The 27,793-nt window shown below is 40.6% G+C and overlaps 1 protein-coding gene across 7 annotated transcripts in view; it reads left to right on the plus strand.

Annotated features, from left to right (window-relative positions):
- The window catches only part of LOC126195139 (rho GTPase-activating protein 17-like), a 354,101-nt gene that overhangs the window by 314,017 nt on the left and 12,291 nt on the right, over positions 1-27,793 (plus strand). For 5 of the 7 annotated variants that reach the window (XM_049933640.1, XM_049933639.1, XM_049933638.1 and 2 more), the window contains exons 14-15: positions 5,372-5,507; positions 20,218-20,358. In XM_049933640.1, coding sequence (XP_049789597.1) covers positions 5,372-5,507; positions 20,218-20,358 — 277 coding nt within the window. The remainder of the gene's footprint in view (positions 1-5,371; positions 5,508-20,217; positions 20,359-27,793) is intronic. The other 2 variants (XM_049933643.1, XM_049933644.1) reach the window with 1 other exon arrangement.

A 27,793-nucleotide genomic window follows, 5' to 3' on the forward strand; every position in this document is an offset into this window, starting at 1 on the left:
TGACATTACGTCCAGAAAGTGTTATTTTCATTAACTATATGGCTTTGTGAGAGGTGTCTTGAATTATACAAACATTTAATGAATTAATCATCTTTTTGGATGTTGATACTCTTCTTTTTTTTTTCGTAATTGATGAGAACAAATTGTGAGATATTCTGCCTTACTTTTCCCAGACAAGTTTTAACAATGTTTGTGCTGCCATTTATTTTCCAGTCTTACATGATGCTAATAAGTTGCATTGATGGTGGTGACCAGGTTTTCTGACAACCTGTCATGATTTTTGGTCCTACTAGCCTTTATTCCTATTATTTACAGTGTCTGAAGCACTTATTTTCCTTATAATGGAAGTTCGACAGTTTCACAGACATTTTTATTTATTTTATCACAACAGAAGTTGTGGTTACAAATCTGTTAACATAAATGCAACTTACTAGCATCGTGTAAAATTGGAAAATATAACCCATTGGTGATAGCACAAACAGCATCTCATGTAGGGTGCAGTATCTCACCAATTTAAAGAAGCCTTGCACTGCTTGTATGGTTTTCTCTGTCAGATAATGTATTATTTGGCATCTCAACTAGAGATAAGTGGTGTCCTAACACAAGTTCCTGTTTTTATTTTGTCTTCTTTCATATGCTTATTGTTTTTCAGTGTGTAAAACTAGTCTTAAGTGCTCATGAACATAATTTCAGTGTTTCATCAATCACACATCACAGTGATTTTTCTATGATAAATTAAATAATTGTGGTCATGTGTGGGAGATGTATGGCCTTTTCCATCTTATACACTTCAAAATACAAGGTGGTACCCAAAGCAACCCAAGAATTTCATTGTAAAAATCAGAAAACTGCACTTAGGTCCTAATGTCCTCTGTCACCTTGAAAGTAGTCAGTGTTGTTCCCAATCTTGGAAGCACCCCTGGAAGTCTGTAAGGTGAAGGGTGTTCAGGACCCATTGCCATTCCACTTGGAAGTCTTCAATTGAGTCAAAACTTTGCCCTTTTAATGTGATTTTTATTTTCGGGAACAGGTAGAAGACGCCTAGGACTAGGTCTGGCTAGTGTGGAGGGTGGGGACCATTGCTATGTTGTTTTTGGCCAGGAATTCCTTCACAGTGAGTGGGGTGTGCATGGGTGTGTTGTCATGGTGCACCAACCAGTCTTTCTTTTTCCACAAATCTAGCTGTTTGCGCCGAACATTTTCCCTCAGTCGTCTCAAAACTCCTCCCTGCCCGTTGACAGTCTGACCAGTTGGAACCACCACCTTATGCACTATTTCATGAATGTCAAAAAAATGATCAGCATTGACTTCACATTGCTGTGAACTTCTCGAGCTTTTTTCAGCCATGTAGAAGATGGCATTTTCCATTGTGATGGTTGCTGCTTCATTTTAAACTCTAACCATAGACCCAAGGTTCATCATCTGTGTTATGACTTTGGGTAAGAACTGTTAGTTGCAGCTCAGTGCACGTCTGAATCCTGAGGCTTTGTTCGCTGATGGTGAAAAGGCAAGGGACAGACTTCGGTGCAGTTTGTCTCATGTTCAGTTCATCAGCTAGAATTCTTTGTAGTGTACTATAAAACAGCTCAAGTCTGTTACAAACATGCCTTCAGTCTTCATGAATCATGTCATGCTTTTTCATGGTCATTACCGTTGTGCAAGTTTGGTTGACCAGAATGTTTGTCACCTTTCACAGATTCTCGGCCTTTTTTGAAGTGCTTGAAGCACTCAAATGTTCTTGCTTGACTCAGTGCATTCCCACAAAAGTTCTCTGTCAGCTCATGGTGAGTTTCAGATGCAGTTTTCTTCAACTTGAAACAGAATTTGAAGCAAATCCTTTGCTCCTTCATGTTCACAATTTACAGAAGCACTGAAACACATCCTGACGTGCAGCTACAACTCTTGCCAAAGATGGCACAACTTTGTGCTGCAGCGGCTACGATGTGTACCTCGAGACATGTAGTGGTAGAATGTTGTTCTGCTACTGGTTTGATCCATACAATGAAATTCTTGGATATTTTGGGTAGCACCTTATATGTTTCAATAATGGAAATTGCAGACAGTACTCATTCTTCACTCTCTTCCTTTGATTGCAGGCTTGATATTTAGCTGCAGAACCCATTGATCTACATGGAGATATTTTGTAGTCAAAGAACCACTTTCAGCAAACAAAAATGTATGTGACACCAACTTTTGCAGTTGCTACTATCATTCCTATAAATGGTCTGTCATCATGAAATTCCGTAACTGGTTAATCACGTTCATTTTTCTACTTCAGAAAAGAATTTGTGTATGTCAACCAAGGCTGCAGCAAGAATAAATCTGCCAGTTATCTGGGGAAAAGGAATGTAAGCAGATGAGTGAAGCCAGAAAACTTAGGAAATGGCTTCCTATTGAATTTGAATGCGTAAGAGCAGACAGACTAAATTCTACCTGTCGGTCACTGCTGACGTATGAAATACAACATTACACAGGGTGTCCATAAAGTCTGGGTTCATAGGGATGTATAACAAATAATAATAAGTACATTTTAGTCACTTTAATAAATAATATTTTCAACTTCGTGAGTTTCAATGCTTAATTTGATATGCATTGCGAGATTAAGGTGAACTCGATGGAATAGGTCTGAATTGCTGTCAGTTTTAGCACACTGACTGGTAATGTGTTCTGTTAGGTGGTTTAAATTTGTAATCTTCATTGAGTAAACTTTCTCTTTCAGCATACACTAGAAAAAGAAAACAAGGGGAGGAAGATCTGACGAATGGGGGGAACACTCCACATGATCTCTTCTCCCAGTCCAGTGAGGAAAACTGTCATTCAACCAATCTCTTACAGCTGCATCCTGCTGAAACTAGTCTGCAAGTCCCTCACCCAAACGCTCAGTTTGAGGCATCAATTTGTCTCAGCATGTTCAGATAAGTCTCACCCGTTAAATGTTCCCCAAAGAAGGAAGCACATGAGCTTTCCACAAACCACTGCATACATCATCTGTTGGGAGCCCTGCTGTTAGGATGGACTCATCCAATGTGGATTGCTTGAGACCAGTATCAAAGATTCTTTTCACTTCACCATTGACATAAAACACAGCTTCATCACTGAACAACACACAGTCTTGAGTGAAATTGGTATTTTCATCCAGTTTATCTGCAAAGCATTCACATCTGCATATGTCTATTGGGATCATCTTCATTTAAGTGACGCAATATCTGTACCTTGTACAGATGAATTCTCTCCTCTTCCCGGATTTTGGTGATGGTTGTCTTTGGAACAGTCAACTCTGTGGATGTCTGATGTAGCAATTTCTTTGGGCTAGCATAAACCTTGGCCAAGACAGCCTCTTTCATTTTTTCTGAAGTCTTTGGTCATCTGGAATGGGGTTTATCCAACACACAGCCCGTTTTTTTTAACTTGCTGACTAATTTTTCCAATGGCAGCAAATCAAATAGGCTGACGATGAGGGTGCCGAAGGTTAAATTCTTCTGCAGTATTGTGATATGGCCATCCTTCTCGTCCACTTAAGAATACCAACTCCACTTATTCTTCTTTAGACATAGCCATCATTCGGTCTGGAAAAAAATTATTAGAATTTATTTTGTTATTTATTTATTAATATTTATTAGAATTCCCTATGTATCCAGTCTTTGTGGATACATGTATAAATTTGAATTTTATCCGTATTTGGTATGGTGAATGGTATGACGTTTTACAGAAATTCATCTTTTTAGAAGGAATAGAATATGTAAAAAGTGGTTTTTTTTGCTCATTGCTGGTGTAGGTTCACAGCTTTTGGAGTATTCCTGTTCTGATTACACACATTGGTTTTCTTCCTCTCTCTCTTTTTTTTTCCCCAATCCTTTGTGTAAATAAGCCCATGAATTATACTACATTTCTTCTTTGAACATTTAAAAACATTTTTCTGAGTTAAACCTGTGGGATAATTAACACGGATGATTGGATTGTGTAAGATTTTTGTAAACAGTCTCCTTAGATGAGGTATGTGTTCCAGATTTTCTACTGAATCTTATGCTGGCTTGTGCTTTTCCAGTAATTAAATTTATATAGTTAACTCACTACAGATGTTAATGTCACAATTTTTTGACTCACCACATGGAGCAGGCAGTGAGTTGCAAACAGGCTTACTTATAAAGACTGCTGAACATTCAAGCTTTCGAAATAGAAGACACACACAAACACATTCACACAGAAGCACAACTCATACACACATATGGCCACAGTCTGTGGTCTGCCATATTTCCATTATGGATAGGGTTGCAAACAATTTGTTCTAGATATTTTCAGAGAAAACGTTTGTAACAGTTTTGCCAGAAATTTTGTCTCATTCATTTTCGACAGTTATCGCCTCCAGGTATAATAGTTAATATTATTTTTATCCTATCCTCAACAGTGATTCATTTCCACACCATTTTTGCATGCAGACTGTATTTCTACCTCTGTTGATTTAAAATTCTTTCTTACTGCTATAAATACTACACCACCATTTATTCCATAGAGCCCATTGTTTTGGTAACCAGTTATGTTTCCCCCAAAAGTGTCACAGCTAATTTTTTTCAGTTTTAGTGAACTCTTGGTAACAAGTACAGTGCTTATGAGGTACATCTCTTTCTATCTTTCAAAGCTTTACCTTCTGAATCATGTACTTTTCTTGCCATTTGTTAGCTGTTCTAACCGATTATTATGATGAATATGACTATGCCTCTGCACCTGTTATTGCCTCAGGTATTGACATTCATTTGATACTTTTCCCATATAGCTTGTACACTGAACAGTTATGTTGCAGTAAAATAAATGGTCCAGTGCTTGTGCTTTGGTTCTAAAAAAAACTTGCTTGGTTGATGGGGAAGTGGCAGTGCTTTTTCTGTTCTGCTGGTGCTTGGGCACAAATGTAAATTCATGTCTTGTTTTACTGTGCACTGAGAAGTAAAAGTTTGGCTACAGCAGGAACATAGCTTTATACTTTGTACTGTGGCTGACTTAATGTTCATTCTTATGTTATGTCTTCATTCTAGCTAGTTTTGCTGTCTCTGTAATTGCTTTCAGTTTTCCATCATTGATCTTTGCTATATAAAAAAAAAAAGCCAGAAAAAAATAAGCTCTCAGGATATTTTTATGTTTCACCTACAAGTTCTGTTAAATAGGGTACACCTACATATATTTATACTAAAGAGGGCAGTAGTCCATGCAGTTTCTTTTCTCCTCTGGATTGTGGAGTTGAATTCTCAATGCTGATATTTGCGTGATTGGTTTGGCATGCACAAAGGGTAGCAAAGATCACTGATGGCCTTTTTTTTGTGTTGCACACACTAGTGTCAATGTGATTTCATTCTTGTTATGGTGTGGGTGCTATGTGCAGTCTTCAGAGCGCCCCATGCTTGAACGTGCCCATCTGTACTCAGTAGACAAGCAGCAAGTGTCTATAATACAAGTGGGAAGTGAAAGGTTGCCACAAGAGAGCCCATTGTTTCGTGGTAGGACATCGTCTCTAACAGGTGAGTTATATTTTATTCACATAGTAGACACAATACGTGGGTTACAAGGAAGCAGGTACCACATCTTTGAATTAAATTGAATTGCTTTTAGCACGTTTCCTAAGTTCTTTGCACCGGAATTTCTATGTAGGTATTACACTGCTACAATTGGAAGGTCTCGTATGATAAAGATACTTGGGAATGTGTTTTACTTCTTTTCTATATATTATTTGATGCTTACAATTAATATTTCACTCATCACATTCACAATATCTCACCTGCATCTTACTGTATCACCCCCTGCCCCCCCCCCCCCCACCCTTTTTTTTTTTTTTTTTTTTTTTAAAAAAGTGTGATGATGAAACAAATAGTGGTTCACAGTTTAGCCACTGTAACTGAAATAGTACCTTTGACAGATCTGCCTTTGAGTGTAGCGTGAGCCATTCGCTGACATTACTCATGATTAAAAGTTGGTGGCATAAACTATTACTTATTTATTTTGGTCCCAAGAATCGTATGTTGTACAGTGTACAAAAGTTACAGGACAAGTCATAGGTATACAAAAACTGTAGCAGAGAAAAGGTATGATAATAAGCTATACTAATAAAATTATGTAGCGCAGCTCAACAAAAAGTATGTCTAAGTAAAATGTGCTTAATTTTATTCCTAAGTGTCTTGCTATTTTCAGGAACTGATTGGGATAATTTGTTGTAGAGCACACTGCCCATAATTCTTACTCCAGCTAGATCCTTGGCCAGTCTTTTGCACATAAGATGAATGTTTGCACTGGAACATGTATTATAATGGTGAACAGATTTACAAGTTCTTTTAACAAATATCACAGTTTCTGATATATAAATACAGGAAACACTTAATATTCCCACTTCCCTTAATATTGGCTTGGTAGATGTTCAGGAGACACTTGTTTCATTACCTTTATGAATCCCTTTTGCATCACAAAAATTTTCCTGTGGACTAACTCCCAAAATGGAATGCTGTAAAGTGTAGTTGAATGGACTACTGCAAAATAAACTGCATTTAGTGTTTTGATACCACAGGATCCGAAAAGCGTACCACAGACTGCTCAATCTTTTCTGCAGCTTTTTCTCTGTGAATATTCCATTGTAAATTATTATAGATCTATACCCCAAGAAATTTAATTTTCTTGACTTGAACTATTGCTTTGTCACTTACTAGTATGGGATCCATACAGGTACGGTGTTTTTTGGGGGCACCAGTGCTTATGATGGTACGCTGTACTGATACCTCTGATGGAAAAATGCGTTAGAATAAATTTTCAAAAAACACCCTCAGAAGAACCTCTTTTAAAAATCAAGCACTGGGAGGCACTGAGTAGTATACATGCAGTTTTGCTTGTATTTGTTAATAGTCTGTTATTATGCAAGCAGGAAGTTAGTTAGTTTATGTAATGAATTAATTTCTCTCTCATTATTTCAATTGACAGGTTTTGGAAAAGGAGATTTGTATCAGCTGTGCACAGAACAGTCTAGGCTTTAGACAGATTCAGAGGCAGATCATTGATAACAGGAAAAGGAGTGGACTCAGAACTGAGCCTCGAGGGACATCGTGCCTAATCACAGTTTCTTTGGACACAATTATTAGCATGTGTAAACCTCAAACTGATGTCATTTAACAATGTATTATTATGGTTTCAAGGAGTGCTATTACATGGTTGTACACTACTTTTTTCAGTATTTCCAACATGGCAGGAAGAATAGTGCCCTGAAGCTGTTAATGTCATTTGTGTCTCCTTTGTTATACAGTGGATTAACTTTCACAATTCTGAATATATCTGTGACACATCATGTGATAACGAACTATTAATAACTTCACAAAGAAGCTTTATAATTACCACAGCAATATTTTCTATTGAGTATGTTGAATCTAAATATTATTCATAAATTGTCTGTCTCATTTGAGACACCCGCTAAACCCGCTGGGCAGAACAGGTAATAGGGTTATGGAAAGGGCGAAGGGCTGAGGTCAGTTTGTGCTTCTAATTGTCATTTATTGTAATTTAGCAACTATTTCACGGCTGAAGGCCTACAACAAGAAATTTTCACAAGATAAAAATCCAATTAAGATAGCAATAAAATAATTTAAGGAAACAACATATCCAAGGTGCAATACCAGTGGCTGAGGGCAATCAAACTTCAAAATTTCAAAATATGTTACCATAATCTTTAAAGGCAGAAGGCCGCAGTGTTTAAGCTTGAAAGATAAATTTAAAAATTAATATGTAAAATTTTATGAAACAAACAATAACCAAGAGCCTAAAATTAAAAATAGCTGACAACAGATAATTTAACACTGGTGGCACTCAGAAGGCCTCCAGGGAGATCGGTCTGCCCTCGTTCACATAGGTGAGACAGATGGTGAGCCCAACTATACTTGAATCGTCAGAACCAAACCCAGGGGCAGCCACGGACCGATCGACACAACAACTTGCTTCCCATCAATCAGTACATGAGAACCCCAACCGACAATGTTACAAACGTGATAATCCACAATGGAGTACATATTAGCTGTCAAAATTACACACCATGTTGGACAGTGACAGCAGGTGAGGAAAGGAGGCTGCCTGAAATTACGTTAGTGGCCAGGGCAGGTAACCGGAACACTAATGGCCACAAGACAGAAAATGCCACTGGTGCACTCAAATCATAGTCGACCAAAATAGTTAATTGCACCACATGGCGTCTAAATCTCAGCAGTAGAACCATTTGGTGTTGCTCACCGGAAAACCTCCTCAACAGCAAACCACCAACGCGAACCACCACAACATGAATAGATGTGGCTTGGGTAGTTGAAACCACTACTCAACTTTGACACCCTGAGTCGGCAAACCACGAAGCTCGTTGCGATTGGACAGCTCCACACACGCTCAGACACTGTGCAGGGACTGCCAGTGGCCCCAGCCGAGTGCACCACGCGGAGAACTTCCCTCATCCGCAATAACCAACCGATTCCTCTTAGAGTGCTGACAACATCAAAAATAATCGTCAGTAGAAATAAGGACAACTACACACACAATCTGACAAACACTTGCACGAAGACCTGAACGATACCCAATGGTAACTACACACACACCAAAACAGATCGGGAGTTGATGCGCGCGCGCCCACACACACACACACACACACACACACACACACACACACACACACACACACACACACACACGACTCATGAACGATTGGTGAGCCCAAACGCGTCGTCCGGCAGGACGACTGACCGATGATCCACTAAGACGGTGACCCGGCTCAGGTGATGCATGGCGGCAACTGTTGGGCAAGCCAAGTCGACGCAGGCCTCACTGCTACCCTAACCCGACTGCACTAGCGCCGCTTTGCAGATAGCCGACTGCTGAACGTTCAGCGAACTAAAACAGATCGTCCGGTAGAGCGACCAACCGACGATCCACCAAGACTGTGGCCTGGCTCAAGTAATCCATGGCGACAATGGTCAGGCGAGCCATGTCGATGCAGACCTCACTGCTGCTCCAACCCGACTGCCCAAGTGCCACATTGCCACTCATACTGGCAGGTTCGGACTGCACTCCAGACCCATTCCAACTGACTGGCAGCCCAAACTCAGAACCCAATCCGGCCACCCGAACTGCGAGCAACTCCCTTATGACAGTCAACGACCAGGAAGTAATAGCAGTCGAGCAAAGATACTACGAGAGGGGATATATCGGTATGCACTGCTAACGCCGCTCACAGTCACGCAAAGCAGCAACTCAGTGACAGTAGTAATTTAAATTAACGTAGTGAGATGGAAGTATGTTAAAAACAAGGTGTAAAATACATAATGGCGGGAACACGAGCCACACACGGTCAACCTCCCCCACCCCCCCCCCCCCCTCGAACCAAAACCTGGGGGTGATATGCCGAAATAAACTAACTAGCAGCTTCTAAAAAGGCGCAAGACAGTGGCCGAGAAAGGCCGCGAGCGAAACACTTGATCGGACCCATACCTGCAGAGGAAACACGCCCACTGGCTACCCAACATCCCTGCCCCGGGAAGAGACCGGCCTAAGTCTGGCAAGACGACCAATTCACAGCCACTGCTAAGCGAGCAACGAAAATGCAGAGGAAACATGCCCCAGGCAACCAGACATCCCTACACAGTAGAAGAGGCCGAGCTAAGCCTCACAAGATGACCAAAGTTGGGGGGGTCTATTCAAAGCTGACAACCAAAGATCTACTAGAGCTTTAAGACCAGAAGGAAATGTCTGAACTTAATGGATTATCAGTGCCCGCACTCAATCCCGCTGACTGTCACCAGGTTGGGTTCCCTCTAGAAGACAAATAATGTCTTCAAGACCTTAAGTAGCCTTACAGGAAACCGAATTGCCACTCCTGTCTCTCCGACCACCACTGGCGTGACGTCAACCGGCTGACGCATGGCAGCGTGCTAACGTGCTACCAATTCTGGAGCACTGCCCTCAGTCGGTTGATGCCTTACTGCCAACTCATAAACGAGATGGTCTCTTCTCAGCATACCAATACTCGGTCACTGTCTGACTGCCATCATCTTAACACTTGAAACAATACAAACCAAACAATACAATGCCACAGGTACAATAGAAACAGGAGTGAAACTGACCACAACTAAATTGGTAAGCACGAGCGTAACCACGCTCTGCTACCAGTGAAATGCCCGCTAAACCCACTGGGCAGAACAGGTAATAGGATTGTGGAAAGGGCCAAGGGTTGAGGTCAATTTGTGCTTCTATTTGTCATTTATTGTAATTTAGCAACTCTTTTACGGCATAATCCACAATGGAGTACGTATTAGCTGTCAAATTTACACACCATGTTGGACAGCGACAACAGGTGAGGAAAGGATGCTGCCTGAAATTACGTTAGTGGCCAGGGCAGGTAACAGGAACACTAATGGCCACTAGACAGAAAATTCCACTGGTGCACTCAAATCGTTGTCAACCAAAATAGTTAATTGCACTGCATGGCGGCTAAATCACAGCAGTAGAACCACTCGGTGTTGTTCACCAGGAAACCTCCCCAACAGCAAACCACCGAAGCGAACCACCACAACATGAATAGATGTGGCGTGGGTATGTGAAACCACTTCTCAACTGTGATGTCCTGAGTCAGAATTGGACAGCTCCACACACGCTGCGACACTGTGCAGGGACTGCACCGCTTGGAGAAGTTCCCTCGTCCACAACAACCGACCGACTCCCCTCAGAGTGCCAACAACGTCAAAAATAGTCATCAGTAGAAATAAGGACAACTACATACACAACCAGAAAACACTTGCACAAACGTGTCGTTTGGTAGGACGACCGCCCGCCGATCCACCAAGTGCGTGGCCCGGCTCAGGAGATGCGTGGCGGCAGCAGTCAGACGAGCCATGTCGACGCAGACCTTACTGCTGCTCCCACCCAACTGCACTAGTGCCACATTGCCACTCTAACTGGTAGGTTCAGACTGCACTCCAGACGCAGTCCAACTGACTGGCAGCCTGAACTCGCAACCGGAACTGGCCACCTGAACTGCTACCAACTCCCTTACGACAGACAACGACCAGGAAGTAATAGCAGTCGAGCAAAGGTACTACGAGAGGGGACATATCGAAATGCGCTGCTAACGCTGTTCGCGGTCAGTCAAAGCAGCAGCTCAGTGACAATAGTAATTTAAATTAATGTAGTGAGATGGAAGTTCGTTAAAACGGATGGGCAAAGCTGAAAACTATAAAATGTTAAAAAAGAAGTATAGAAAAACAATAAGAGAAGCGAAAGCAAGAGCAATTGACACCACTATAGCGAACTCAAAAAACAAGGCAAAGGCAGCTTGGAATGCAATCAATGCTGAAAGAAAGGAAAAAGATGGGTCAAACAAAGAAGAAGGTATTAGGTCAATTAAAGTAGACAACACAGTGGTCACAGATGGTATGGAAATAGCAAACATACTGAATAACAACTATATCAGTGTAGTAGAAAACCTAAAATTGGAAAGAAATAGTCAAAAACAGAAGGGTATTAAGGTACCAAAAAGATCATGCAGTACTATGTTCTTAAGACCAGTCACGGAAGATGAATTGCGGAAAACTATACAGAAACTGAAGTCCAAGAAATCAGCTGATGATGATGAAATATCAAATCATGTTATAAAGCTGGTATGTGAGGAGATAATAACACCACTGCTGAACATAGCAAACTGTTCTTTGAGAGATGCAATTTTTCCAGAAAAACTGAAGATAACGAAGGTAGTGCCAGTGTACAAGAAAGGGTGTAAGGATGATCCCAACAACTACAGACCAGTTTCACTGATATCAGGTTTCTCAAAAATCCTAGAAATGCTTATGTATACCAGATTAGTTAACTATTTGGACAAACATAACATTCTCATGACCTCACAACATGGTTTCAGAAAGGGTAAATCTACAGAATCAGCAATTGTCAGTCTAACAGAATATATTTTACAGTCCTTAGATGAGAAAAAGGTTGTCTCTGCAATGTTTCTGGATCTTTCAAAGGCATTTGACACCATTGACCATGAAATTCTGATACAAAAATTAAGCAACTATGGCATTCGGGGGCAACCAGGTGAATGGATAAAATCATACTTGTGCAACCGCAAGCAGTATGTATCATTAGGAAACTCGTACCAATCAGAAACCAAATCCATCAAATATGGAGTGCCGCAGGGTTCGGTAATGGGGCCATTGTTATTTAATGTATTTGTTAATGATATAGGTGTTGAGGAGGAAGAAAAGAAAATATTGTATGCTGATGACATGACAATACTAAATAGTGACCAAAATATGGAACAGCTTGAGAGAAGAGCATACATATCTGCAAATGTCACAGCTCAATGGCTGTTGGAAAATGAACTGGTTATAAATCTAAAAAAAGACTATGTATGCAGTGTTTAAAAACAAGGAAAAGGCTGTAGACATGGATTTAGAGGTTGATGGAACAAGGCTGGAAGAAGTAGAATCTGCTAGATTCTTAGGTATTCTTGTGGATAATGAACTGAAATGGAAAAAACATATTAATAATGTCTGTAAGAAACTGAGCTCTGTCATATTCTTAATGATGCAGATATCACAGTATTCAGACAAGAACCTTCTGTGTACAATGTATCATGGACTTTTCGAACCATACTTACAGTATGGAGTGACTGTGTGGGGAAACTCAAACAAACAAGAGACAAAATGAGTGTTCACATTACAAAAAAAAAAGCAATTAGGACCATTTTAAGAAGAAAGACCTCTAAAACATGCAGAAACTGTTTCAAGAATTTAGGTATCTTAACTTTTTCATCGTTGTATATATACAAAACAATAATGTACATCACAAAAGGTAGTGAGGACTGGATTACAAATACTAGTGTACACACCCACAATACAAGAAAGCAGAATGAAGTACGGAGCATACCCCACCGACTGGCAATGCTAGAAAAAGGACCCCAATACTCTGGTATCAGACTACTAAGAAGTCTGCCCAAAGCCCTGCAAGATAGTGTACTTTACAATGACTTTGCAAAGAAACTTAAAGACTATCTCATTGAAAAAGAGTTTTACAGTGTTGCAGAATACTTATGCCATTAAATTTGTATATATTGTTACTCATTATCAGTGATGTAAAAATGTAAGCTAAAGGTGTAGAAAAATAAGTGATAAAGAATTTTAATACTTTGACATGTCCTATATTACACGTACATTTACTGTACACAATGTAATCTTACAGGATCAAATAAAATTCAATTCAATTCAAAAAACAAGGTGTAAAATACATAATGCTGGGAATTCGTGCCACGCACGGCTCATCATTGACTAAGTGAAATGTTGTGTAAAAGTTTGTCCAGCACAAAGGTAACTGAGAGGAGAAATTAATATTTTCTGATTTGTCTTTTTGTGACCTACTTAGGACATCATTTAAATGTCCTGAGAAAATACCTTACATCTTTTTTTAAATTTCTGGCGGCATGACTATTTTTTTTATGAAGATGTATGACTGTGAAGTGTAGAGTTCCCTCTATACTCACACTTGGGGGGAAAAAAAACTGTGTTTTCTTTTGCACTGGGCACAAGTTGCTGGCACAAGGATTATTTTTCCTTTGTTATGTTAGGTATGAGAGATTGTGCTGTAGTAGAAGATTTGCAATAGCATTTGTAGTATTTTTACGTTTGTCTTTCTTTGGAAATGATATAGCCAAGATCAGAAATTCAGCCTTCTTGCAGTGGATGTTGCTTGTAGTCTTCATTGTTCAGGTTCTCATAACAGCTCACTTCTACACAAAACCAGTTATTGAGATTGAAATTTTGAAGAGACATATTTATTTCTTCTGTTGTGTTTTATATGAGAGTTGTAACTAGTTTTGGAGTTTTGGGCTAGCTGATAGTTACAGGAGTATTCTTGATCTCACAAAGACCTTCAGTCTTGTCAGGTATAAATTATTACTGTAGAAATTGCTACAGTCTGGATTTAGGGGAAAATTCAACAATTGGTTTCAGTTGTATCTCTCCAACTGAATACAAAGAGTTGTAATCACCTAAAAAAAAATCGGAAGCTTACAGTCAAAAGATAAGGTCAAAAGACAAACCATTCTTGAAGCTCCACCCTTGGTCCACTTGAAGTGGACCACTTCTGTTTATTTTATTTATTCATGATCTCCATCAAAACATTCAGCAAAGTCTACCAGTAATGTTTGTTGGTGACAGCAATACACTTTATTTAGATGAATATGCTCATGACCTGCCTGGATAGCTTCATGTTAAAGCGCTGCTTCCAAGACTGGGAAGTGCTCTGGCTCCAGGTCAAATCTGCCCAGCAGATTGACGATGAGAATTGGTGTTCCAACCGCCCTGGATGTGATTCTTTGGTGGTTTCCCACATCACAGTACGCAAATACGAGGCTGGCAGTTAAGTCCACTCTTAGTTACATGATTCTAAAACATTTTGCAGACTTGCACTCTCACATGCCATGACAGTACAAGGAGACAGTTGCTGTACACATATTAGGTCCTGGGGATGGGATGGGGTTGGGGGGGCAGGGGGGAGGTGGTGGTGGTGGTTAGTGTTTAACGTCCCGTCGACAACGAGGTCATTAGAGACGGAGCGCAAGCTCGGGTGAGGGAAGGATGGGGAAGGAAATCGGCCGTGCCCTTTCAAGGAACCATCCCGGCATTTGCCTGAAGCGATTTAGGGAAATCACGGAAAACCTAAATCAGGATGGCCGGAGACGGGATTGAACCGTCGTCCTCCCGAATGCGAGTCCAGTGTGCTAACCACTGCGCCACCTCGCTCGGTGCAGGGGGGGAGTAATGGGTAGTATCAGGAAGGGCATCCAGCCACCCCTTCAACTAACCATGCCAAATCCATTACTAACCATGCTGACCCAGCACCGGTACAGGCCAAAGGCACAAGAAAAAGAACAAGAATCAATGTACTAATGAACTCCATAACAACTTTTCTCAAACGAACTCCAAGCTGGTCAATTGGTTAAACACAGTAAAACTGTTACTGAATAAAGGCAAAACTGTATATATAATTTTTCAGCCATAACATACAATTTCATCAAGGATATATGATATCAGATTTAAAAATGTGCCTACAAACAAAGAGGTAACCATTAGAGCACTATACCCACATGGCAAAGCTGAGTGAACAGCAGTTGCTCCCCATCACTCGCTATCCACATGTTATGACATCATTCACTTTCAGTGCTTGAGAAACAGCTGAGTGCGACCAAACAGGCACATCGCACTTTCCGCTTAGCTCCATCACAGTGCAACGTGAGGCCTACAGAAGAGTATCAAACCCGTGCACACAGACTTTGCAGCCTATGCATGTCCGTGTGGCTATGTGAGCCGTGCAGATAGCTGTTTCTGTACATGGTGAAGTGTCTCTCGTCTTTGGCAACTTTTGCCAAGCTGTGCAGAGTTATTTGGTTTCTCGCCTACTGCAGCCGAGTGAACTGCATGGTGATTATTTTCTTGCTGTGGTATGGCAACCACTAAATTCCTCAGAGAGCGGATAGATGACGCTCTACAGTGGTGCATACACAATCCGATCCAAAGTATCTGACACTCCTGTGTAATCTTGAATTGACCACTAGATGTCACAAGAGATGGGCCCACCAGTATAAGAGGAGACAGGGCATACTGTGTTGTCAGTAGAAAAGCAATAAGAGCAGGACGGGTGTATTATTATAGCTCAGTTACTTTGAATGTGGGCTAGCCATTTGATGTTAATTGAGTAATAAACCCACAAAGGACATTTCAACCTTTCTAAAGCTGGCCGAGTCAACTGTTGGAGGTGTGTTTGCGAAGTGGAAACATGAAGGAAAAACCACAGCTAAACCAAGACCTGGCAGATCTCATGCTGATGGGACTGTTGAGCATTGCAGAGGGTGGTTATAAAAAATCACACGGAATCGGCGGAAGGAACCACTTGTGAGTTCCAGAGTGTTACCAGCAGTCAAGCTACAACAGTGAGTGTATGTAGGAAGCTAGGAAGAATGGGCTATAATGGTGGAGCAGTTCCTTGTAAGCCACACATTTCTGTAGTCAGTGCTAAGCATGCTGGAAGTGGTGCCAAGAGTGACACCACTGGACAATGGAAATTAGCGTTGTGAAATGATGACTCACACTATACACCGTGTGGCAGTCTGACGCAAGGGTTTGGGTTTGTTGAATACTTGGAGAACATTACATGACATCATGTGTAATGTTGATAGTAGAGGACGAAGGATGTGGTGGTATGGTATTGGTGGGTGGGGGTTTCATGGTTGAAGTGTGGTCCCCTTACTGTGCTTAGGAAAACACGAAATGTGGAAGGATACAAACATATTTCATGGTGGTGTGTGCTGCATACAGTAGAGGAACAGTTTGGAGACTATAACTGTTTGTATCAGCATGACAATGCACCTTATCATAAAGCAGCATGTGTAAGGCAATGGTTTGTGAAATGAAATGAAATGTGGCTAGGGGCTCCCATCAGGCGCCTCTTCAGCAACTTCCATATCGATGAAGGATGATATGGCGGTGAAGACAACACAGCACCCAGGCCCTGAGCGGAGGAAGTCTCCTACCCAACCAACCCAACCAGAAATTGAACCCAGGCATTCTGCTGTGCTGACGAGTCAACTATGGAGTGGGACTGTAGACAATAACATTCCGGCAATGAACTGGCCTGCCCAGAGTTCTGACCTGAACGCAACAGTACACTTTTGAAATGAGTTAGAACGTTGTTTTCACTCCAGACCTGACCTTCCAACATCATTACCTTCCCTTGTTTTGGCTGTTGAGGAAGAATGGTCACTGCCATTCCTCTACAGACAGTCAGACACCTCATTGAAAGTGTCACCACCAGAGTTCAAGCTATCATAAAGGCAAAGGGTGGACACATCCCATATTCATTTCCACTAATGGGTGCCTACATACTTTAGATGAGATAGGGCATATAAAAAAGTAATAGATGGAGCAGTTTGAGCTATGCATTTAACCCTCGAGCAGGTGTGTCAATTTTCATAACACGAGCATGTGCACAATGTACTTTGTACACATGTAAAGAACAGCATCTTTATGTTACCAAGGTAGACATATAAGAGTAAAATCATAGTTTCATCTAAGTTTAATTAAACAACAATAAAATAAAATTATATAATACCAGGTAAAGCAGAAGTAGCAACGGACAGTTGTTACCCCACAGTAATGACCCACTCCAGGCATCAGAGCCCACCCAGCTGCTTAGTCTATTACTAATTATCTTGTGGTCAACTGCCACGCTGTGGGATTGTGCTGCTAGCTCATAATCTGGGTCATTTTCTTCTGAGGATAGTAAATTTTTTCTGATCTAGCTCACTGTTGACTTTAATACTGTTGCTCTCTTGAATGTATGACAACACAACTTATCACTGTGTAAGCTGAAGCAATAATGAAGGAATAAGTATGGGCTGGCCATTGTGAAACAACAGTGAAATGCTGAAAAACAATTTTACTTGTGTTTGGCGTACTATACAGGGCGATCCATTGGTCGTGACTGGGTCAAATATCTCACGAAATAAGCATCAAACGAAAAAACTACAAAGAACGAAACCGTTTGACCTATGGCAGCACCATCTAGTGGGCCAACCATAGCACCATCTGGTTTCCCCCTTCAAGCTAGACGAGTTTCGTTCTTTGTAGTTTTTTCGTTTGATGCTTATTTCGTGAGATATTTGGCCCGGTCACTATCAATGGACAACCCTGTATAAATAGGTGTGCTCACTTGTGGGTTAATGATGTAAATAAGTTATGTGATATTGAAACACTAAAATGTGCATGCTTTGTAATTGTATAATCAGTACTGTCACATATTCCATTCCATTTTGACGTGTCTCACACAGATATTTACTATCATAAGAAAATACTCAAATAATGAGAGAAGTGCCTCTCCCCTCAACCACTAAGCACCTATTTATGGAGGTCAGTACCCTGCCAGTGTCTTATTTTTATGTTCGTGGAACAGTGCTTTTTATTCATGAAAATGTACGTACTTTACAAAAAATAAAGATATCTACCATCATCAGACCCGTAACTCCAATGATATATGTATAACTAGTCAACAGCTACATGTAAGGCATATGGGAGTCCTATACAACAAGCTACCTGAAAGCCTAAAGTCGATTAGATGAGGATTCAGAGCAAAAGTAAAAATGTTACTTCAGATGAACTGCCTCTATACAGTGGAAAAATTTATGTATACCAGTCTAAAATAACCAAGTTAAATACACTGACAAAAAAATTGAAGCACCCAGAACTAATATCAGATGTTAGTTAACTTTGAACACATACACACCATTGGTAGGTTGTAAATGATTTGGGTTGCAATTATTTGTGACAGATGGGGTGGCCACCATTGATGTTTAGTGTTGTTACCAGGCTTGGTAGGGTATACAAGGGTTGTGAGTACCACCAGATGTTGAATGATCACTGAAAAACACAGATGTGCCACATACTCGTGTGAGACAGCTTTATCAGCAAGCTAGAGACTCTGAATGGGCCTCGTCAGTCTCCATTTGGCTGGTTGGTTGAATCAAATAATATCCAGATTTGTGTGATATTCAGATTTGACAATGGCCTGATGTTCAACTGCATGGGAACATGAGGGCAGGTATACTTGTAATCAAAGAACTGGTTGACCACGTCTGACCACCACAAGGAAGGATCACTGTATTGGCACTGAGCACCATATAACAGCTTCACATGTGCACATGTCCGAGAACAGGTAATGGACTCCCTGCAATATTCTGTGTCAATCTGCACCATTGGTCAAAGACTAGTGCAGCCAGATTAGGGCATTACCATCCCACGAGTAGGCCACCTTTAACACCACAACCCAAATGGCTGCATTTGGAGTGGTGCCATTACTGGAAAGCATGGACTGCTGATGAATGGTATCATATTGTGTTCAGCAATGAACGTGGTTCTGCACTACCGTAGATGACCATTTTCAGCGAGTACAGCAATGACCTGGGGAGAGGCCCTGTTCTCCCAATGTTTTGGAGAGGCATAGTAGTTTTACTTCTGGCATCATGGTGTGGGGAACCGTCAGGTATGACTTCAGGTCACAATTGGTAGTGATTGAGGGAACCCTGTTGGCACAACAGCACATCAAGGACCTCCTACATCCTCATGTCTTACCTCTGATGTGACAATATTGTTGTGCCATTTTTGCAGCAGGATGGTGCTCATGCAGCCAGCAATATTCGAGATCTGGCCCTGATAGTACATGTGTGGGACCAGCTCACATGACAAGCCAATTCCGGTGCAGGTTTCCAGGATGCAAAGGACCAGTTACAACGGTTATGGGCCAACTTGCCTCAGTAGATAATACAGTGACATTATGACAATCTTCATAACAGAATCAGAGCGTCTGTGCAGGCCAGAGGGGGTTCAATATTATACTGATAAGTTGGCTCATACTACCAAGTTCTTTGTAAATGTGACTCGATTTTGTAATCACTGAAACAGCTACACATACCCTCTCAACCCATTATGTTGCATTTTGTTTCCTCCTTCCCTTCTGGCTGCCTCACTTTTTTGTCAGGCAGTGTATTTTTGTACTGTACCATACGTTTATAGCTGACTTATTTCATTCTACAGATATAGCTGTTGTTTCTTCTTGCTATGAATTAATTATAAAATTTATACAAATTATAATTGTGACTTGTCCAATATCCACGTGTAACAACACACAACAGAATATCTGGAATCAATAAAAATCAAATCAAGTGTTCATTTTTTAATATGGATGTTATGTATACACAGTGAAAGGGGAATGTTTTGTTACCTTCCTTTACTAGGGAGAAATTCTTTTCTTTCAAGTGTCTTACAAGTGCTGTTTCTCAAGAAGACAATGAAACTTTTTTGATCTATGTTGGATTTCCACCTAACTGGGAAGTTCATTCTCTATAGTCACTTTTTCTATAAAGTACTTCTTATTCACCTGGATGGTGGTAACCAAAAACAGCAAAGGAAGAGGAGATTAAGACATTATTTGTGTGTGTGTGTGTGTGTGTGTGTGTGTGTGTGTGTGTGTGTGTGTGTGTGAATTTAAATGATAAAGTAATTCCATTTTGTTGTAATGAGTGGAAATGGACCTTTTTTTCCAGTGTGACAAATGATTTACTTTACACGTAAGTTCTGAATAAAGTCAAGTATATTAGTAAAATGTCTTTTTGCATGGTTGCAGATAGAGATCAGTGCCCAGAAAGGCCTCAAAGACCCTCAAAAACTGAGGAAGTTTATAGCAACGTGGAGAAAGAAAACGGAGAATCTGGTTATCCCAGTACACTCTCGAAAGGAAATGACGTCAGTCTCCACAGTGACCCATGTAAGCAAGTATTCTGTACATTCACATTTCATTACATTTTCTGTGAGCAGAGAGCTTATATAATTGTCTGATTTATATGACATTACAGCAGTGTTATACAAGAAAGAGAGATTTCACTTGTAACTGTAGGCTGCTCACTATGAAACTCAGCCATTGCTACCATTTTAAAAGTGTGTGAGATCTCTCAGGTCAACTCCAAATCAGTTAGACTGAAATCTTTGTTCTGCTACCACCTGTTTATTTTCAAGCATTATAGAAAGAGGTAGGAATGCAAGACTGATTCCCCCTCATAATATATATTTTATGTAACATAACATGGGAAAGCAGAAAACTTAACACACATTCTCCTGGCACTGTGCCACTAAGCCCAATAGCTGAGCAGAAATCAGCTTTCTTTTCTTATCTGAACAAGAACACAAGTTTAAAACTGAGCTACAATATGTAACATCAGTCTATGAGCCTATACACCATTTGACACCCCGTCTACACAACTACAGTGTATAATGTCAGCTTATGAGCCTCTACACCATTTGACACCTCCCATACACAGCATGTAGTTGTCTTTTTATGATTCAGTTAAGTTTATCTATGAGCAGTTGTGTTAATATTAGATAATTTGTAACAATAATGGAAATTCCTCAATGGAATAGTATGTAAAATAAGGGAAAACACCCATACAGTTAAGTGAACAGATGTGTGGAACATTAGAAACACATAACGGAAAGCAGCATTGACTCTAGCTTTTGATCTCTTTCCAATTTTGTTGTAAACATAACATTCCCACAGCCACAGTGAGACTTATTATTGATTATCTATTATTGAAAGCAGTTGCCTCACTGATGAAGGTGGGGAGGGGGTAGGGGGTAGGGACGAACACATGAGGTATGGATGGGGTAGTGGGGTAAAGTGAGGTAAATCTTTTGACAAATGACTCTGTGGCTGCATAGTAAGACAAAAGGAGTTCATAATGTAGGCCATATGAGAGATACAGGCACATAAGAGATATGGAGGGTGGGGGAGGGAAAAAGGAGAGGAGGCTGGGGGTGAAAAGGGTAACTGACATGGAAAAGAGAAAAATGGAGAGGGGTGGAAAAGAGAGGGGGGAATAAATGGAGAAGGGACTGAAGAGAGAGGGGGGAGGGAGATAATGCATGTGCTTGATGCAGGGGGGGGGGAAGAGTGGTGGGAGAAGGCAGTACACGATCTGGATGGGGAAGGAGTGATGTGGACATAAGAGATGAGGGGCAAGGTAAGATGAGGCAGTGGTAAACAGGTTAGCTGGGATTCAGGCCAGGACGATTGTAAGAGCACAGGATATGCTGTAGGCAATTTCCACCTGCTCTGTTCAGAGAAACTTGTGCTGGAAGGGAGTATCCAAATGGCCCACATTGTGAAGCAGCTGTTGAAGTCATTTATGTTGTGGTGAGTAGCATGTTTGACAACTGGATGGTCAGACTCGTGGTTCACCACAGTAGGAAAGTGGCCAGACAAGTGAGTAGATGGGTGGTTACTTGTTACACCTACATAGAATTATGTGGGTAATTACAGCAAGCTGATATATAACATGGTTACTTTCACATGTGGCCCTGTCCTTTATTGGGTTCAAAATGCCTGTGAATGGACTGCGGTAGGAGTGGTGGATGAGTTTGTCGTACGGAGCGGGTCTTTCACGTGAACCGACCACAAAGGAATGACCCACGGAGTGCAGGATTTGGAGCAGGGTTTGAATAGGATGAACAAGAATGTATGGTTGGGTGGGCAGCGGAACACTACTATAGTTAATGTGGACAGGATTTTGGGTAGGATATCGCTCATCTCAGGGATTATCAAAAGGTGAGTGAAGGACGTGGTTGAGCTTTTCGAGGCCAGGATGATACTCAGTGACCATAGGAGTGCTGGTTGGTGGCTGGTTGATAGAGTTACTGGTGTCAGAGGAGCAAATGGCATCGGAGAGTTGTTTATTGATGAGCTGGATAGAATATTGTCTGTCAGTAAAGGCTCTGGAAAGGTTATCAATATACAAGTCAGATCCTGTTATTTGAGGATTCATTATCCGCATTTTCTCATACATGCAGTTTTAGTTTTAAGTCTAGTGCTGCCAGCTGTTAACAGTAGGCTGAAGTAGTGCATTAGCACATCTCAACACGCATCTTCTTTCATATTTGTTGAGAAATAGATTATCAGCTCAGGTCAGTAGAGCAGTGAAGTTGCACTTGACAGGGTCTGTTTTTAAAATGTTGGGTAAAAGGAAAAAAAGTGTGCCTGTCAAGGGAAAGAAATGTGTATGAAGGTTGTATTCATTAGGAACAAAGCTAGATCTTTAGTAGATTGCTGTGAGAAAGATGAGCATATTGTCGACATTCTATGTGCTTTGGGACTTAGTCAATCCACTGTGAGAACTATTTGTGATAATGTGGAATGAGTTCAAAAAACTGTTCCATCTTCAACTAACTTAAGTGTGATTAGAGTGCCCAAATCTTGTTTGGAGGCAATAGAAAGAATGGAAAAAAATGCTGTCACTGGATTGAGCACAACAACCAACAATACTTGCCTCTCTCTGGAGATGCTATTCAAGCTAAAGCCGAGAGCTTGTATGGGGATTTAATGAAAGAAGGGGACAATTCAGCACCTTTCTTGGTCAACTGAGGCTGGTTTTATCAGGACAAGCATCATTTCGGCTTTCACAATGTTAAAATGACAGGAGAGGCAGCTGTTGCAGACGAAGTTTGAGATGAGGAATTTAAAAAGAGGTCTAAAAAAATTATGTCAAAAAAATGCCAAGCAGGTTCTCAACCTTGATGAAAGGTGTTTATTTTGGAAATGAATGCCTAGCTGTGTGTTCATTCGTATTGAAGAAAATTCAACACCTGGACTTACGATTGTCAAGGACCAATGTAACCTTTTCAGAGGAAATGATGCAGGCGATTGCAAATTAAAACCCATTATGATCTACCACTCTCAAAATCTTAAGAGCACTTGTAACAAGAGCAGGCTGAGAGTTCATTGGAAATGGAATAAAAATGGTTGGATGATGCTGCTGTTTTCAGTGACTGTTTTGCTAATGAACTGAATAGAGAACTGAGGACGTAAAAAAAAAAAAAAAAAAAAAAAAATCCCTTTAAGAATTCTTCTCTGTCTTCCTTGATAATGATTCCAGCCAACCACTTACGATTATTGAGTCAGACAAGAACAAGTCCTGTTTCTGTCACTGAACACTACATCCATCCTGCAACCCATGGACTAGGGATTTTGTCTACATTCAGGGCATACTACCTGCATAAAACTTTATCCAATCTCAAATAAGAATGTGGTTCGAATGTCAAACTAGCCATCAAGATTTTTGGTGACTGTTTAATATCAAGATGGCGATTGATGGTAGTAGAGAGTTACGTTTGACGTCACTCCAAAATGTATGAATGGTGTACGGAGGAAGCTGTGACCCAATGCTGTGTCAGTACTTGATGATGAAGTGAACTGTGACTCACAATTACAGCAAGAGAAATTGTGGATATGGCAAGGTAAATTCACTGATTTTGATGAAGAGCTGTTGTGACCTCCTAAACTATCATTCTGAGGATCTGAGCAATGAAGATTTTTTAATTTTCAGTGAGAACAGTAATGAAGCATAAACAGAAGTTGAGGAAGTTCAGCCTGTTAGAAAGCTGACTCCGAAGAAAATGGCTGAGGCCTTCAGCATGATCAACGCTGTGATGTAGTTTTTGGAGAACATGTTTTGAAGAAGTAAGGAGTGCAAAGTGAAGAGAGAAGCTGAACATTCTCTTAAGTGTTATGAAGAGTTTCATAATCAAGTGGCAAAGAAGACCATACAGCTGCCAAACATTTCAGCAAAACAGGTTGGCCCTTTGAATGAATGTCAAGCGCCTAGGAAGAACAGTTCAGTTACACAGGATTTGCATGTTAGAAACCCATCACGGAAGCTTAACTGACTATGGTACCATCACATTCTTCAAATGTAGATGATCCAGAGGCTATTTAGGATGTAGAGGGACTTAATGAAAATGATTGTAGTGTATTATCATATGTTTTAATTTGTATAAATTTTGCATTAAAATCCATTTAAGGAAGATGAAAATGGTGATTTTTGGTACAAATACTAAGAAATTTGGCTATTTTAGACTTAATATGTGAGTAAACAAGAGCCTACCCCATATTTTACACATAAAATGACTCTCAGTTTATGCGAATTCTATGCTTGGTGATTTTGTGGAATAGAACTATCATGTGTAATGAGATTTACCTGTTTCGACAACTCCTGCTGTGCCCTGGAGATGCGGTATCGGTGGGTGGCGAGGCTGTTAAGGAAGCCACTTATTGACATAGAATGGATGACAGCTATCAAAGTGGAGGTACTGTTGATGCCTGACGTGCTTGATATGAGCAGAAATATTAATTGAACCATCCAAGAAGCAGAGATCAACATCTGGGAAGGTAGCTCATTTAGTTGAGATGGACTGGCGATGATGATCATGAGCACCTGTACAAATTCCCTATATTTTTCACTGTCTAGTCTCACCACTTTCCCAGATGATGATGAAAGGATGAGGACAACACAAACAACTAGTCACCGAGTGGAGAAAATCCACGATCTGGCCGTGAATCAAACCTGGGATCCCATGCTCCACAGGTAGCAATGATAGCCACTAGACCACAAGCTGCAGATGGATAAAGACTGGGTAAAGCAGATTTGGGAGTAGGTATTGTTATGGAGGAAAGGGAAGGGTTGTCCTTATGCTGAGTCCAAAACATTAAAATGCTGTCAATGGATCTGACTGCCAAAGGAAGGATTCCTGGCTATTTGAAAGCACTTCCCCTCCCATGCCACACACCCTCCCTCTGTGGCTCTTATATGCTCTACCCTCTGAACTCCTTTCATCTCACTGTGCAGCCACTGAGTCATAAAGACCTGTCTCACTTTATCCTGCTCCCCTTCCTTACCTCATGCATTCCTCCCTACCCTTTCCCTGTCTGATTTCAGTTACCAATAATCAATTATCAGTCTTGCTGTGGCTGCAAAAGTGTACATCTGGGTGTCTGTGAAGGTATGTGTATACTTTTACTAGAAAAATAGCAAGAGCTCAAAAGTTAGTGTGAGAACTGTTTTGTTTTGTGTGTTTCTATGCTCCACAAACAATCTGGTATAGGTGAGTGATTGCCATTTCCTTATTTTGTGTATTAGATAATATGATAACTCATTCGATATTGAGTTTAATAAGCAAAAGGTGAAAATATAAAAATGCATCAAATGAAGCAGCAAAAGGGAGTACAGAAGTCTAGAAAATGAGACTGACATGATAGAAAGTGCAAAATGGCAAGTATGGCTGGAGGACAAATGCAAGTCTGTATATGCATGGCTGACTACGGGAAAGATATATGCCACCTATAGGAAAACAAGAGAGACACATGGAGAAGTGAGAAGCTTCTATGTGAATATGGAGATCTCAGATGCAAAGCCAGAACTATGCAAAGAAGGAAAAGGTGAAATGGATATATAGAAAGGCTGTATAAGAGAAATGAACTTCGAGGCAATGTTAGAGAAAGGGAAGAGAAAATACATGAAGATGGAATGGTGGAGAGAGTATTGCAAGAGGGATTTGACAGAGCACTAAACTGCCCAAGTCAAAGCAAGACCACTGGAGTCGATAACACTGTCAGAATGATTGAGATCCCTGAAGGAGCGAGCCATGACAAAACTATACTACCATCCCTGTATGCGAGATGTGTCAGACAGGTGAAATACACCCACACTTCAAGAAGTATGTAATAATATCTATTCCAGAGAAGACAGATGCTGAACAAAAGTCATGTTACAAAATACTGGCATGAATTTTTTACAAAGTAATGGAAATGCTAACACACACTGACCTAGGGGAAGATCAGTTTGGTTGCAGAGAAATGAGGCAATACTGACCCTATGGCTTATCTGCATCTGCATCTACAACTACATTCATACTTAACAAGCCACCGTATTGTGTATGGCAGAGCGTACCTTGTACCACTTCTAGTCATGTACTTTCCTGTTCCACTTGCAAATAGAGCGAGGGAAAAATGACACTCTATATGCTTCCATATGAGCCCTAATTTCTCGTATATTATCATTGTGGTCCCTGCGTTGTATTGCAGTCAGTCTGCAGTCAGCTTTAAATTCAGGTTCCCTAAATTTTCTCAATAGTGTTCCTCAAAAATGATGTCTTCTCTCCAGGAATTCGTTTTTGAGTTCCCGAAGCATCTCCGTAATACTTGTGTGTTGTTCAAACCTACCGGCAACATATCTAGCAGCCCACCTCTGAATTGCTTCAATGTCTTCCTTTAATTTTAGCTGGTGCGAATCCCAAATGCTTGAGCGGTACTTGAGAATAGGTTGCACTGTAGCGCATTTAAAATTAGTTGCGACTTTTGATGTTTGGCTGAGTGGAGGGGGACGTGACCCTGTTGCCCAGGTAACACCAGTGGCGCCTGACTTTCCCTACCAAGCCGTCTGTGGTTCTGCTGGTAAAGCGCCCCTGTTACCACATCATGAATAAACAGTACCATGTTGTGTCACACATTAGATGCGTCAACGCGTGTCAGCTCCATAGTAAAGTCATATTTTCTGGTGTTGAAGTGTTCTGTGGTTGTCAGGTATTGTGAACAACTGTTTTGTGTGTGCAGTACTTTGGAATACGCGATTTTCAGTAAAAGTGTCATCCAAGAACTCATTCATGGGCTCAAGAAGATAGTTGAGGAGACACTGATTTATGAAGGATTGTAAAGAGTTTTGAGGAATACGTAGCTTCTGTTGTTACCATGTTAAAATCTGCTTATTTTGTCGAAACACATTAGAGCCTGGAAAAAGTCATCTCTCTAATATTCTAATGCTGTTAAAATTGTGACAGAATCTGGAAATAGTGTGTTAAACTAACAACTGAGTGCGATTCAGGTCAATAGTTATGAAATGGCCCATTCTCAGTTTAAAAATAAACATGTAACTTCTTCATTTACATTGTTACAAAACCCACAGCAGTTCTCATTTAATCAGCTATCGATGGCCCCCAATAATTATATTATTTCATTGAAAAAATCTGTAGTTACTTGAATATCATAGTAGGAATGGAAGTTTCGCATATTAATCATATGGCAAAACACTCTTGTGTTTGCGCGCTATCATTTGCCAAAATCTTGTTTCGATATGTCAGACAATTTATGAAATACGAGGAATTTATGAATATTTCATTCTAGTTTTTTTCACTGACGCACAATTTTGTGACGGAGAACTTCACATACATTCCATTTTCTCAAGGTTGGAAACAAACAGTGATATAAATCCAAGTTTAAAGAATGATTCAATATGTAGTGACCTATTTCTGACAATCGATCCCTACAAGTGTACAGTGCTTCATAAACTTTCCGTGAAGTGTTAATTTACGTGCAGTGATAT

This window comes from Schistocerca nitens, chromosome 7 (assembly GCF_023898315.1).
Source record: "Schistocerca nitens isolate TAMUIC-IGC-003100 chromosome 7, iqSchNite1.1, whole genome shotgun sequence".
Lineage (NCBI taxonomy): Eukaryota > Metazoa > Arthropoda > Insecta > Orthoptera > Acrididae > Schistocerca > Schistocerca nitens.